Source organism: Nyctereutes procyonoides, unplaced genomic scaffold (assembly GCF_905146905.1).
Source record: "Nyctereutes procyonoides isolate TBG_1078 unplaced genomic scaffold, NYPRO_anot_genome, whole genome shotgun sequence".
NCBI lineage: Eukaryota > Metazoa > Chordata > Mammalia > Carnivora > Canidae > Nyctereutes > Nyctereutes procyonoides.
Window position 1 is genome coordinate 48,940,513 of NW_026575140.1, and position 14,504 is coordinate 48,955,016.

Genomic DNA, 14,504 nt, shown 5'->3' on the forward strand with positions numbered 1-14,504 from the left:
CGGGGGAGGGGCGGGGGGTGGAGCGAGGCACCAGGACGGGGTCCAGGGTTGGGGGTGGGGTGGAAGCAAGGGGGTGGAGGGGGGCGGGGCGTGGAGGGAGGCACAGGGTCGCAGGGGCGGGAGGGGCCGGGGGTCCGGGCGGGGGCCGGGGGATAGAGGGAAGCGCGGAGCCGGGGCGGATCTGGCGTCCCGGCACAGAGGTCCCGGGTTCCCAGACGGCTCTCCGTCGGTTTTCAGAGCTCATGGCCACTGCGGATTCCCGGCCCGCGAGGCCCGAGAGCGCCCACACTGCGGCGGCGGTGCACGACGTGCGCCCGCGCTCGCCCCCGGGCAGGCGGCGCGCGCTGCTGGACCCCGAGGCCACCGGCCAGCTCGTCAGGCGCGGCCCGCCCGGGGCGGAGACTGCAGCGGGGGCGGTGGAGCTCCCTGCCGTCCGCCGCCTCAGCCCGCTCCTGCCGCAGAGCGCCAGGCGCATGGAGGGGGCCGTCGAGGAGTCCGGGCCCCGAGGAGCCCCCGGGAGCCCGGGGCCGCGCTGCCCGCTGCTGTCTGGCTTCCGCGAGGAGCTGCGAGCGCTGCTGGTTCTGGCGGGCCCCGCGGTGAGTAAGGCGGCCTCCGTCGGAGGTCGGGCCCGCGAGTCGGGGGGCCCCGGGGACCTGGGGTGCGGGTGGGGGCTGAGCGAGCTGGCGGCGGGCGGGCGGGCGGGCGCGGCCCTCCGGGTGCCTCCGCGTGCGTCCCGGGCCGCGCTCTGCACCGTCTCGCCGCCGGCGCAGCTGGCGCAGCTGGCACAGCTGGCGGCGGGGGGTGCGGGGGTGCGCCCGGGCATCCGAAGCCCCCCACGGAGCCGGGACTTGCCCTTCTAAAGGCTCTCCTGGGTGCCTTCCCTGGGTGGGGATCCGAGCGAAGCAACTTTTTGGAACCACGGGAGACTTGTTTGGATACTAGCTGTTGAGTGGGGGACTTCAACCTTGAGGCTGGGGGTTGAAGGTGTAATTCTGTGTCTCACATCAAGATCTCCAAATTCTTCCTAAGTGCTCAAGTCAACTCTGCACGAGGAAACCAGAGGCACCCTGTCCCACACTCGCTTTCTCCGTTGTTGTGTGTGGGTTTTTTTTTTATTATTATTATTTTTTGATTTTTAAAGTGTGGTTCTCTTTGGGTTTGAGGTTGCATATCACTACCTTAGGGCTCTTTCTGCATGATCTGCTTAAAAGTAATGTGGGTTTTAAAAACCACAAAAAATAAAATCTCATCCCTGTCCTCTTGCCAGTTTGGGTGATTTTCAAGTCAACAGAGTACGAATCATTGCATTGGATAAGAAGAACTCGTTGTGATTTTAAGGTGTGAATAAGTTTTGGCCTTTAAGTAGACATTCCGCACCTGGGAAGCCTAAGGTGGGCAGGTCCGTCTTCCTGGCATGGTGACATCACTGTTTCTGGAATCATGTGATACCCGCTGTGGTGTCCATGGGGGCAAGAATAATACCAGGGACAAAGCCAGGACACGAAAATGTATCCAGCAAGAAGGTGTTTTTGAAGATCTCTTGCAAAATGGAAAGAATGTGTGGTTTGCAATCTCTGTACCTGGGGCCCAGTTCCCTGCTCTGATCTCAGAAGGCAGGTTAGAAAAAAGATGTGTGGTCTTGAGTAGTTCCCTAACTTATTCTAGACTCTGCTTCTTCATCCGTAATAGAGTATTAATCCCCCCCACCCACCCAAATTCTCTAGCAGGGTTGCTGTGAGAAAGATCTCTATAGGGCTGTTATTGTCTTAATAATGTGACAAACACCACAAGGCAGTTTTATGAGACCCAGCGTCTCCCAGGAGGATCCATCCTTCATCTCTGCTGGTCCCCGTAGTAACTTGATCCCCCTTGATGTAGGGAACCTTCCAGGTCTCTAGGGGTGAGCACTGGACCGACATGCCGGGCCCTTCATGTTTGTAGGTACACTTGTGTGAAGATGTGTGTGACTGTGTTAATTACAAATGTAATTAATATTTGTCCTTGTAGAAAGGATAGGAAACCAAGACAACACCAAGAGATCATTTGGGTAATCTCCTTCCAATCTTTTATATATGCATTTGTAACTGTTTTACACAATGACATCTTAGAGTTCTTCACCTTTTTGGTCTTTAGGAATTGTATATGGAGCTTCTCTTGGTCTTTCTATAGGTCTATTTCATCTGCTGTGAGTTTTCTATTTTCTGAGGAGCTTGACGAAAGAGGAGATGCCTCCTCCTTTTCCCATGCTCTCCCAAGGATCTACCATCAGTTAGGTAGGATGCCTGGTCTGAATCTCCTCTGTGTCTTTCCCATTCACCATCTCCCTTCCAGGTCTCTCATGAACATTGACCCTTGAGGATCCAATATAGGCTTCAGGCTCAGGTGTTCGGATTTACCTTACCTCTCTCCTGAGCTTCATTTTACTTAATTTTTTAAAAGATTTTATTTGTCTGACAGCACAATCAGGGATTGTGGGAGTGGGAGAAGCAGGCTCCCAGCCTGATGCTGGGGCTTGACTTCAGGACCCTCAGATCATGACCCGAGCTGAAGGCAGATACTTAACCAACTGAGCCACCCAGGTGCCCATCCCATTGAGCTTTAAATGAAGCCTGTAAAGAAAATATTCACGATACAAGGGAAAGAGGTGTGTATCAGAATACATGTCATTACATGTCCATTTATTTTGCAGGAAGCATAGTTGGAGGCTTAGCTGATGCTACTTAGCCTTGGGCGTTTCAACCATGTTTGCTTTTTGTCAGTAGGATTGTATCTCTCTTTGTTCTTTTAAGTATTTTATTTTTATTGCCAGGCTCAGCCAGAGTCCTAAAAACTAATTCCAGCGAGGGATTGCCCGCTGTTTAGGAGCACAGGCTGTGAGCAGCATTAGTGAGGATGTAAAAGAAGTGGAATATTCTGGGCTGAACCCAAGGGAGCTGTGTGGAGGAAGGATGACCCGGAGAGGGGAGAGGGAGCTGGAGAACCTTACCTTCTAGGGCTGCAGGGCAGAACGAGCAGAGTAGGCCCCCGCAGGGTGGGGGACATCTGGATGAACTGGCCAGACTACACACAAGACATGGAGGGTACTGGTTTGATTTTTATCCAATGGACAGTGGGGAAATAATCTGAAGAGAGCACTTGGTGACATCTGTAAGATGCAGTAGGAGCAGGTTGCCAGAGGCAGAAGACAGTCTAGGCTGAGATGATAAAGGTCTGAAAGAATGAGAGGCATTTCAAAAGGTGATGGGTGTGGGGGCAGGTGTGCACAGGAGGCCTGGGGTTGGTCCAGGACCCTCTCTCTCTCCTTCCCATTCTGTCCCAGGTTTCCTGTCTCTCAGCTGTATGCAGGTCTTCACCTGCCTTCCATCATGTTCCAAGCCTGGACCATGGCAGCCTCTAACTGTCCTCTTTCCTCTTCAGGTCATGCTGCCCCAAATGCTCCTCCACTCGGAGTCAGCCACCAAAGTTCTCTTCGGATGTGCATGTGAGCTTGTCACTGTCTTTTCGCTGGTGTTGGGAGATCCTCTGGGGTTTGACTCCCATCAGTCCCTCGGGTCTCCTCTCAATTTCTCTGTCTCTTAGTGGTCCTTCACCCAACCTTGCCTCAGACCTCCCACCTTTCTGCTTCATTTCCTCTGCCTGGAATCTTCTCCCCAGACAGCCCACCTTCACCCGCCTAGTCACCATACAGGTTTCTACAGAACTTCATTTCTCCCAGAACCTTCTCTGACTCCCAGGCTGCTGTTCTCTTAGAGCTTGTCTTCTTTGTAGTGGCCATCATATGTGTAATTGGTCGTGTTATCCCATGTTGAGCATTTTTCCCTGCTGTGTGGTGGGTTCCATGGGGGTAGGAGTGGAGCAGTGGTGTTCATCTTACTTCTCTCCATATCCCCGGTGCTTGGCATGAGCTTTGTGCTCCAAAGATGCTGACCATCTGCAAGTCAAGGGACTTGGGTCCTCATTGCACCTCTGTTACCAGCCAACTCTGTGACTCTGGGCTGGCGGCTTGGCCCACCTGTGTGAATTTCCCCATGTGTCATAGAAGAGGCTGTGCCTCTTCTGACCTGGCAGCTCCTTCCAGGGCTGACCTCTTGATGCCAGGAGTGAGTGTTCAGGCATCCCTGGGAAGGGGAGGGAAGACCAGGGCTTCCAGAAGTGTGTTCACACAGCACACTGGACAGGCTTATTATACCTGTTGCCTCTGGCATCTGGCCCTGGAGAGCACCCTTCCAATGCCTTCAGGGAACAGAAGTGGCTCCTTCTTTAGACAGCAGTATGCCCCATGATTGGGGGGGGGGCAGTTCAGGAGAGTCTTGTCCTTGACCACCATGTCTTGACTGGTGTGGGTAGGATGGGCATGGGGGTGTTGAAAGGCAGATCCTATAGCCCCACCAATGTCCGGATCAGTCTCTCGAGCTACAGTGGGTCATAGCCCACTGAACAATATCTCCAGGTGATGCTCACCTACATGAACCACAGCTGTGGCCAAGAGCTCACCCGAACAGCTTGAAACCAGGATTTAGGAACAAGTATGCAGTTAGCAAATATCCACTCTGGAGCCAAGCTCTTCTTAATTTTTTTTTAATTTATTTATGATAGTCACAAAGAGAGAGAGAGAGAGGCAGAGACATAGGCAGAGGGAGAAGCAGGCTCCATGCACCGGGAGCCCGATGTGGGATTCGATCCCGGGTCTCCAGGATCGCGCCCTGGGCCAAAGGCAGGCACCAAACCGCTGCGCCACCCAGGGATCCTGAGCCAAGCTCTTCTTGGGACTGAAGGTCAGAAAAGGTTTCTGTGTTGGGCAACCTCAACCCCATGTTCCTGCCACCACCCTAGCAAGGCTATGGCAGCTCTGACAAAGAAATAGTTTTAGCATCTCACATGGATGAGCTTAACTCAGTTGGGCTTCTGGCGTTTTGTCTAGGAAACATAACTGTTCCCACCCTTGGACTGGGCACTTGCCCTAAGAAAATGCCTTGTTCCCCACCCAAGTACAAAAGGTGTTGTGTGTAGTACAGTTAGTCATAGCAAAATCAGAGAAGTGGCCCAAAGGCCTGATCCTTGAGAAGACTTAGTTTTTATAGGAAGCCATGAGAAACAGCTTACACATGGCCTGCAGGGGGACCTGCAGAGGGACCAGGGGACTGTGTAGCAGAAATAGGATATTCCATGGGAAAGGAGAAAACGGATTCCATGACATACCCATTTGCAATAGCTTACATGCATAAAGGTTGAGAGGATGATGACCTGAAAATATTTCAAGTTGATAATGAGTTTACAAAAAAAAAAAAAAAAAAAAAAAGATCCTGTGACCTTTAAAGTTATAAAAGTTCTCAGACTCCAAGCTTCTCAGAGAACATCCATAAGGGTGGTGACAGGGCCTAGATAGTGGCCATCCCTTGGGACAGGCCTTTGGCGAGGGTGGGGGGTAGGGGGGTGAGTTCATAGGTTCTATAGAATTTCATTTTCCATACTAACTTTTTTTTTAAGATTTTATTTATTTATTTGAGAGAGGGAGAGCACAAGCAGGGGGAGAGACAGGCAGAGGGAGAAGCAGGCTCCCTGCCGTGCGGAGAGCCCAACGCGGGGCTTGTTCCCAGGACCCTGGGATCATGACTGAACTGAAGGCAGATGTTTCATTGCCTGAGCCACCTGGGCACCCTTCACACTCACTTTTTGATTTTCACTCTTGCCTCTGGCTTTTCATTGTTTGCTTGCTTTTGCAATACATTCCAAAAGCACCCTTTCCACTCAGTGGCAGAAGGTTCTGTTGGATGAGAAGCTGTGTCACTGGGGGCCAAAGAGCGGCGGAACTTTGAGCTCAGAGCAGAGGAATCTGTTTCCCTTGAAAGATGGTCAGAGGTAGCATTAGCATTGCTGATTGGACCAGTATAAGCATCTCATGCCCCAGCTTTGAAAGTGGCCCATGAGGCAGACACCAGCAGCAGTGTGTCTTGAGGCACCTGTTCTGTTTTCTGGGGCATAGGAGTTGGAGGAAACCCCTTCTTGGACCACGTGAGCCTCCGCTTTGCCAAGAGGTACTGTACTGCTTACGTCTGGCAGGTGGTGGTGGTAGGGTGTGAAGTGGTTGGAAATCACCCTAAGGAATTAAGGTAAGTGTCCAAACATGTTGGAGCAACTCATGGTAGTTCCTGGAACCATGAAGAAAAATAGCTCAGTGTTCCTTCTTGACTTTGCCCTCCTCTCCTGAGCCTTCCTAGGGTTTAAGAATGAAACGTGCTTGGCAGATGAGGGGATGTCTCATCCCAAGGTTCCAGAGCCCACTGCCCTTGCAGTTGGATTTCCCCATTTTCACCTCAGGTACTCCTGTCTGTGGAATTTGCTGGCTTTTGAAGGCTGTATTCCCTCTAGGCCTCACTGGGAATTTGAGATAACAAGGCGATGATCTCAGAAAACAGCTGAGAATTTCAAGGGGAAGATATACCCTGTGATCTATGGCCCGAGAATCTAAAGTGAAAAAAGCTGGGAAGTTCTCAAAAATGGTACGCTGGGACAGCCTGGGTGGCTCAGCGGTTTAGTGCCTGCCTTCGGCCCAGGACGTGATCCTGGAGACCCAGGATCAAGTCCCACATCGGGCTCCCTGCGTGGAGCCTGCTTCTCCCTCTGCCTGTGTGTGTGCCTGCCTTTCTTTCTCTCTGTATGTCTCATGAATAAGTAAATAAAGCCTTAAAAAATGGGATGCTGATAATGGTTGCAAATGAACGTTTTAATTAATATTCTCTAAGAAGCCTACCAGAAGTTGCACATTTGCCTGTGAAAGTTGGCAGAGGCTCACTAATGGATTTTTCTTTACCTTTTTTTTTTTTGAAAGATTTATTGTTTTTGAAAGAGAAAAAGAGCATGAATGGAAGGCACAGAGGGAGAGGGAATCTCTGTACTGAGCCTGGGGCCAGACGCAGGGCTCGATCTCACGACCCTAAGATCACAATCTGAAACCAGGAGTCTTGACACTCCAACCAACTGCACCACCCTGGCACCCCTGGTTTCTTTACTTCTGACTGTGGAGTAGATTTGCCCCCTCCCACCCCCGACCTTGCGCTGTCCTCCCATTGTGAGGGTTGGCACTTACCTGAAGTTCCTTTTCTGTCTCTTCCAAGTTCTTGGCCCAGTTGATGGTGTTTCTGATCAGTTTCGTAAGCTCTGTGTTCTGTGGCCACCTGGGGAAGCTGGAGCTGGACTCTGTCACCCTTGCGATTGCGGTACGTATGGGACTTGCTAACACACGTTTCTGAAAGCTGTCTTAGTTTCCTCGGGCTGCTCTTAAAAAGTACCACTCTTTAATGGCTTAAAACAGCACAATTTGTTAACTTACGGCGCTGGAGGTCAGAAGTCTCAAGTGGGTTTCGCTGGGCTAAAAAACATGGTGTGTGTTGGGCTGTCACCTTATTTCTGTTTGCAACAGTAATTCCCCTCTGCTAGGTAACCCCACATTTTCCAGGTTCCGGGGATTAAGGCGGGACCTCTTTGGAGGATGCTTATTCTGTCTCTCACATCAGTGAATTTGTAATCCATGGAGCTCTGGTCCTTGCCCCCTTATTTCCATCTCCATGATATAGAACTAGAAGATGAAATCCTGGATCCTAGTGTCTAAACCTAAAATTGGGAGGATCCCCAGATCCTCTCTGTATCCTAGGTGTGAATCCTCCAAACCAAAGAGAGCTGTCATTGACCTCTGCCAGGGACTGACTGGCTATGCATGGCTAACTGGCCCTGCCAGCCTGTTTGGGGTGGCCAGCTGGGTGTTTCGGGGAAGATGGAGGCAGCGGCTTTCAGCAGGTGTGTGTCTCTGTTCTTTTCATCCTCTCCCATCCCTCCTTACTGCTGCCCCACTAAGGCACACATTCTTACCTGCCTGGGCCCTCTAGCCATTGGCGTTTGCGATCTCTAGACTACCTTGAATTGGCTCCAGGTATATATGGATTGTGTTGCTTTCAGGGAGCAACATGGGCAACCCCAGGCTTCATTCCTTTTGGGGCTTTAATGTTTGGAAATCTGGGGGAAGAAATGCATTCAGCAAGCCTCTGGCAGATTCTCTTTAAAAGAGCCAAGGAAGTGTAGGAAAGTTAGTGCTTTAGGGTGAGCCTAGTCCCTGCAGACTCAGGTGGACATAGCAGGTTCCAGACATCCTATGATGCCATACCCTGGTGTTGGGGATGCTGCCCTGGGCTCCCCAAAGTTTCAGGGACCCAAGGGTTTAGTTGGTGACCCTGGTCAAGAGAACTACACTTGGAAGCCCTCTGGCCTTGACTTCAGAGGCCTGATTCCGAGCCCCTAGAGTCCTTTGAGATATTGTAACAGGCCATCCTGGGTCTTCAGCAATTGGATTTATTTAGAACTGCTACTGTGCTATGTTGCATTCCCCTTAAGGAAGATTCAAGTTCCTCTGAAATGGGATCAAAATGCTTAGGTCTTGTGAAAGAAAAAGGCTTGGTTATAATCTTTGGTGAAATTTTTTTTGTCTTTAAACTTGTGCACATCCTTTGATTAAACGGGCCCAGTGGATTTGTGCAGGGGTTCCAGGGGAGAACAGAGTTGAGTAGGCTGATTTGGGAGGCTTGCCGGAGGCATGCAGCTGCCTCTGATCAGTGCAGACAGAGAATTGTTGTCTTCCTGTCTTCATTTCACTCCATTTTGCCTTCTTGTGTTTCTTTCAGATTATCAATGTCACTGGTGTCTCGGTGGGCTTCGGCTTATCTTCTGCTTGTGACACCCTCATGTCCCAGGTAAATGGAAGCTCCAGGTGACCCTCACAAATGACCCTGGACATCTTCTCGTGAGTGGAGCTGGGAGGTCCCCACCAGCTGCAAGGGAGGGTTTTGCACCCAGAGGGAGGAATCCCTGACAGCAAGCCCTGCTGTCATTTTGTCAGCCATCATTTCCACTTCTTTGAAAGGTGGCCGGATGCCTTGCAGGCTTGTGAAGCAGTGTTTATCTGTATAGCTGCCTTATGCTACCTTTTGACCAAACGGGACATTTTGTACAGGCCCCTCTCTGCGCTTTTCACATCGTTGAGTTTGGCACAGTTCCGTGGGTTTCAAACTTGAGTGCCCATCTGAGCTCCCAGGGTGGGGGGCTTGTTAAAACAGTCTGGTGCACTCCTGCCAGTGGTATACTGGTAAACATTGAATGACCAGGTCTTGGGTGGGAGGAGGGAAATGTTCTGATCTGCATGGTTTGCTAATTCCAGTGGCAGAAGTAACTACTTTCTCTTATGGCTAGTCTCAAGTTAACCACTCAGATGTCCCTGAACATGGCCCTGGGGACAGACGTGTAGGGTTTGGCTTTTGGAAGCCTATAGGAGGAGCTGGCTTGGGCACACTGCTAGCCCTACCCCAGAGTTTCTGCTTCACTGGGTTGGGGGTGGGGCCCAAGATCCTGCAGAGGTCTCATGAAGTCCCAAGAGGTCTCATGAGGAGATTTTAAAACTGACTGGTATCTGGGCACCCAACCTGGACCTGTTAAATCCAGATTATATTTGCGTGGCATCGGTGTTTTAAAAATGTCCTCCAGGTGATCCTAACAGGCAGCCTTGTCTGACAACCACTGGTACCTAAAGAATGTGGCAAAGTCCTAGGACCATCTTTATGAATTGTTATTGAAGGCTTTGGGGTGGCCATTTCACCCAGAGAAGGGGGTGCCATTTCTCTGCTAACGGGTCTGTCTTGTCTCTGTGCACCCAGACGTACGGGAGCCAGAACTTGAAGCATGTGGGGGTCATCCTGCAGAGGGGCATACTGGTGCTGCTCCTCTGCTGCTTCCCCTGCTGGGCGCTCTTCCTCAACACCGAGACTATCCTGCTGCTCTTCAGGCAGGACCCGGCCGTGTCCAAGTAAGATGGGCCCATGCTGTGGTGGGATTGCATCTATCTTGGCAGAAAAGTCCCATCCAGTTTCAGCCTCTGGAAATTTCAAAGGCCAGGGACAAGGCCACACACCAGAGAGGGAGTCAGGTGTTCCCTAGCTGCTTTCTGGCAGGCCAAAAGGCTTTCCACCCCTGGCACCTAAGATCTGGTCCCCTCCTCATTTGAGTGACTTCAGGGTAGAAAGTTTTGAGAGAAACAAGATTTGCAAACATCTTCCACTTGAGATAGTAGCTTAGTGTTTTTTTTTAAAGATTTATTTATTCATGAGAGAGAGAGAGAGAGAGGCAGAGACACAGGCAGAGGGAGAAGCAGGCTCCATGCAGGGACCCCGACACGGGACTTGATCCCGGGACTCCAGGATCGCGCTCTGGGCCAAAGGCAGGCGCTAAACCACTGAGCCACCCAGGGATCCTGCTTATTGTGTTTGTTCGTGGTATTGTGGTTCTTGGTCCTTGTTGCCCTTAAAATCACCTGGGTGGTCTTAAAACCCACCCATAACTGGTCCCTCTCCACACTCAGCATTCTGCTTTAATTGGCCTGGGGTGCGGCATGAGCATCCATGCATTTCAGAGTTCCCCTAGGTGATTCTAATGTGCTGCCAAGTTTGAGGCCTGCTGGTTTGGTTAACACAGACGCTTAAAATCAGTTCTTGTTCCAAGAGCAGTGGCTGTGAATCTAGGGGATGTTTGGCAATGTTGGGAGGCATTTCTGGTTATCAGAACTAGTATGGGGGCTTTGCTACTGGGAGCAGCCAGAGATACTGTGAAGCCTCTTTCGATGCACACAGCACTATCTGGCTGTAGAGCTGAGTTTGAAAAACCGTGTCCTAGACCTAAAGGTTTGGAAGAACCAAGGGAGGTAATCTGGGTTATGAGATGATAAGATCTATGTGTCCTGTCTCACATTTGCTCCAGCACTTTATCCCAATGAATCCAGAAAGAGGCAAGAACAGGCAAGGCGGTGTTAGTTTATCCTCCCTTCCCTTCCCTTGAAATGGAGACCCCCCTCCCCCCAAAAAAAGAAATGGAGACCCCTGCCACCTTTTTTTTTTTCTTTTTATTATATAGGCTTACCCAGGATTATGTCATGGTCTTCATTCCAGCTCTTCCCGTAAGTTTTGAAGGGTTACAAGGTCCCTCTCTTGAGATTCACTGGTAGAAGGCAGCTGAGATACCTGTGAGCTCAGGGCGTTGGGTCAGTCTTCTATGACTCACACATGTGATCATGTGATGTTGGCTCCTTCAAGAAGTGTGGCTTTAATTATGCCCACAAGAGACATGAACATCTGTCCCCCTCAAGAAACACCCGTGTCACAAGGCAAGTCTAGGAGGCCACTGTCCTGAACTCCTGCAGCTGGAGGGACCTCTGGGATCATCCACAAAAAGAAGTTCAGACTTTTTTTTGTATGGTGGTAAATTCTTCCCCATCTCAGAACCCCTTAGGGCCTCACTCTGAACTTCTAGTTTTTTTCCTTGCTAAGCGTGACCACACAGAGCCTTCCATGTGTGTTCATGGTGGACACAGTAGTGCGTGGTCAATGAACAATTAAAGCTAATTTTATTCAGTTGGACGATGGGCTGCCGTAACAAAATACCACAGATTGGGTGGCTCAAGCAACAGAAATCAATTTTTCTCACACTAGGGGAATCTGGAAAGTCAAACTCAGAATGTGGTAGGGTTGTTATCCTTGGGAGACCTTTCTCTATGGCTTGTAGATGGTCGCCTCCTTGCTGCCTCTCTCTGAGTGTGTGCAGTCCTGGTGTGTCTTGTCTTATAATGACACCAATCCTATTGGATTAGGGCCCACCCTGATGGCCTCATTTTAATGTAATCACCACTTTATTTAAATAACTTACTTTTAAAAATATTTTATTTACTTATAAGAGAGAGCACATGAGCAGGGGGAGGGGCAAGGGAGTAGACTCCCCACTGAGCAGGGAGCCTGATGTGGGGCTCAATCCCAGGAACTCTGAGCTGAAGGCAGATGTTTAACCGACTGAGCCCCCTAGGCTGCCCCTTAATCACCTCTTTAAAAACTTTCACCAAATACTAGTCATGTTGAGGGTTAGGGCTTCAACATATGAATTTGGATGGATAAAATTGAGCTCTTAAAAATAGCCATGTACTCTCCTAATTGGCATTGTGGTCTTAATTTATCCTGAAAAATTTTTTAAAGATTGTATTTTTTTATTCATGAGACACAGAGAGAGGCAGAGACATAAGCAAAGGGAGAAGCAGGCTCTCTGCGGGGAGCCCAATGTGGAACTCGATCTCGGGACCTGGGGATCATGCCCTGAGCTGAGGGCAGATGCTCAGCCACTCTGCCACTCAGGCGTCCTTATCCTGAAGCCTTTAAAGTTGAATATTCTTTTGTTATTCTTCCAAGTAGGACAGTTGCCTAGTCTGTAAGAGGGGTGCTTCCCCTAGGGTTTGCCCAGGGACCTCCTTTACAGCCAAGCCTCAGAAGAATCTTTGCCATGCACTCAAGGAAACCACTCTCTCAGACCCTAGGGTCACTTGGATCACGCTCGTCCATAAAAGAGATGTTTGGAACACTCTGGCCCCAGACAACTTGCCCCCACCCCCTGCTCCATCCTGAGATGGCATGCCTCTGCAGCTCTATATGGGAGCAGAGGGCAGCCAAGCCGTGGCTCCCAGCTCACTGCTGTGTGGCAAGGCCAAAATGTTAACATTCATCTCTTGTTCTCTTCTAGGCAACTTTTCTTTATGCGTTACAAGCTAAATATTTGCTCAACCAGGTAATGCAGACTCTCCTTTTTCTTTTGAGGGGGTGAAGTGCTCATGGGAGTCGATGCCTTCTGGTGATGGGGGCCCTGAAAATACACAGGGTGGAGAAGGTCACCTCCCAGGAGCCACTGAAGTTACATTTCCCCGGGTTGTACACGTAGGACTTTGGTGTGGACAGGTTTATGAAGTGAAATCAAGGAAAGGATACGTTATTATTGGCTCTGGAAAATTCTTATCCTGTTCCCCCTCGGAAATATTGTCATTGGCAGGACAGAGTTAGCACTGTGGTGTTACCTAGCTCCCTGGAAGGAAGGGTGTGTGCCTGTGTGCCCCGCAGAAAGTGCCTGTCAGGCTCCAGGGAGCCAACCTCTGAGCTCAGATGGGTCTGAAAGGCCTGACTCTCCTCCGTGGGGCGTGAAGGCCCATGTTGTGATGATACTTCATGTCAGTTAGAACTCCACATGTGACTTAACAGCAACAGCCAAAAAACCCGAGACAGCTGCCCTGGCTCAGGTATGGAATTAGGTACTAGAGTTTGTAGAACTATGGACTTTCTTCCAGATGAATCCAGGTAAATGAGGGTTCCGGGCAGTGGGTCATGGCCACACAGGCAGCTCTCCAGGGCACAGGGAGGGAACAAGGGAAGGAGATTTTCCATCATCTATATAGTGTTATTAAGTTTAAGATACTACCCTGTGTGTGGAACATTTTAAATCTTCACCCCTCTCTCTTATCCTCTGAGGGACAAGGAAAGACCTAGAAGGAGGAGCCTGGAGCTCAGAGAGGCCAGGAAGCATGACCTGGGTTTGAGAGAACACACAGCAAACCTGAAGTGTTTTGGTCACCAAGGGTGGTAACGCGGAGGCCATGATGTGGGTAGAGGGACCCAGCTTAGGACAGAATCAGGGAGATGGGCCAGCCCAGGTTCTGTATGTGCAGGGACCTTGCATTTGTTCTCTGCTGCAGATTTCAATTGGTGGGAAACCAGTGGATGGCCAGGGGAGGAGAGGGGCCTTTCGGAGCTGGTCTAAACAAAAGATGCTGCAGTTCTGTGCCAGGAGAGGATGTCCTATGGGAGCAACAGGAGACACAATGCCAGAGTGGATCCTATAGAATGAAATGACCCAGTGACCAGAGGGATGGGTGGGAGAGTGAGGCATTGCATGTAACCCAGCTTCGTCTTGGGGCCCAGCCCAGTTGTGAATGTGGGGCACAAGGGAAGCGGCTGGTGTGGGGGCACCATTACCACAATTGGAGAGGGTGGGAAGAGCCCTGATGAAATGGGCAGGGTGCTGCCTATACTTTTAGTGGGGGGGGGGGCGGTGTTCAGAGAAGGTGACCCCATCTGGCTTCTGCTGACTTTCCTCTGCAGGAAGCCATCTCTTGCATATTTTTGGTTTCAATCATGTGTGGGTGCATAGCTCCTGATTTATAGCTCTAACCACCGGTCTTGCCCTGCTGCCTGTGGGAGGCCTGTGAACGTTGCACACTTGACCTTCTCATTCCCCAGGCCTGCGTCTCCATTTGCCTCTGTTCCCTGTTAGCAGCCTCGCACATCTCCTCTTTGGGTAACCTGTTCTCACGTGGGTCTCGATCTTTTCCTTTGCTCCCCCAGCCCATCAGTGATAGTCCTGTAGGTCCTGCTTGTCCTCCCTCCGTCCCCCTTACCTCATTTCCTCTCTCATTCTTTCTCCTACTTCTTCGATGCCTCAGTAGCTTCTTACGGAGTCTCCCCGCTGCCGGTCCTTACCTGGGCCAACCCCATACTGCTGCTTTTACCTTCTACCCGAAAGGAATGGGTGGTCACCTACCTTTGTGGGTAAAAACGAAGCAGGGTCAAGTGATCCACATAAGCGGTTCGGCCGATATCCTGAGC

General features: G+C 50.7%; 1 protein-coding gene across 1 annotated transcript in view; it reads left to right on the forward strand.

Annotated features, from left to right (window-relative positions):
• Positions 1-1,414: 1,414 nt before the first annotated feature.
• The window catches only part of LOC129496893 (multidrug and toxin extrusion protein 1-like), a 35,503-nt gene continuing 22,413 nt past the window's right edge, over positions 1,415-14,504 (forward strand). Inside the window, exons 1-9 of the mRNA XM_055305252.1 lie at positions 1,415-1,617; positions 3,418-3,481; positions 5,753-5,852; positions 5,984-6,110; positions 7,094-7,217; positions 8,673-8,741; positions 9,699-9,847; positions 10,948-10,990; positions 12,595-12,639. Coding sequence (XP_055161227.1) covers positions 1,415-1,617; positions 3,418-3,481; positions 5,753-5,852; positions 5,984-6,110; positions 7,094-7,217; positions 8,673-8,741; positions 9,699-9,847; positions 10,948-10,990; positions 12,595-12,639 — 924 coding nt within the window. The remainder of the gene's footprint in view (positions 1,618-3,417; positions 3,482-5,752; positions 5,853-5,983; positions 6,111-7,093; positions 7,218-8,672; positions 8,742-9,698; positions 9,848-10,947; positions 10,991-12,594; positions 12,640-14,504) is intronic.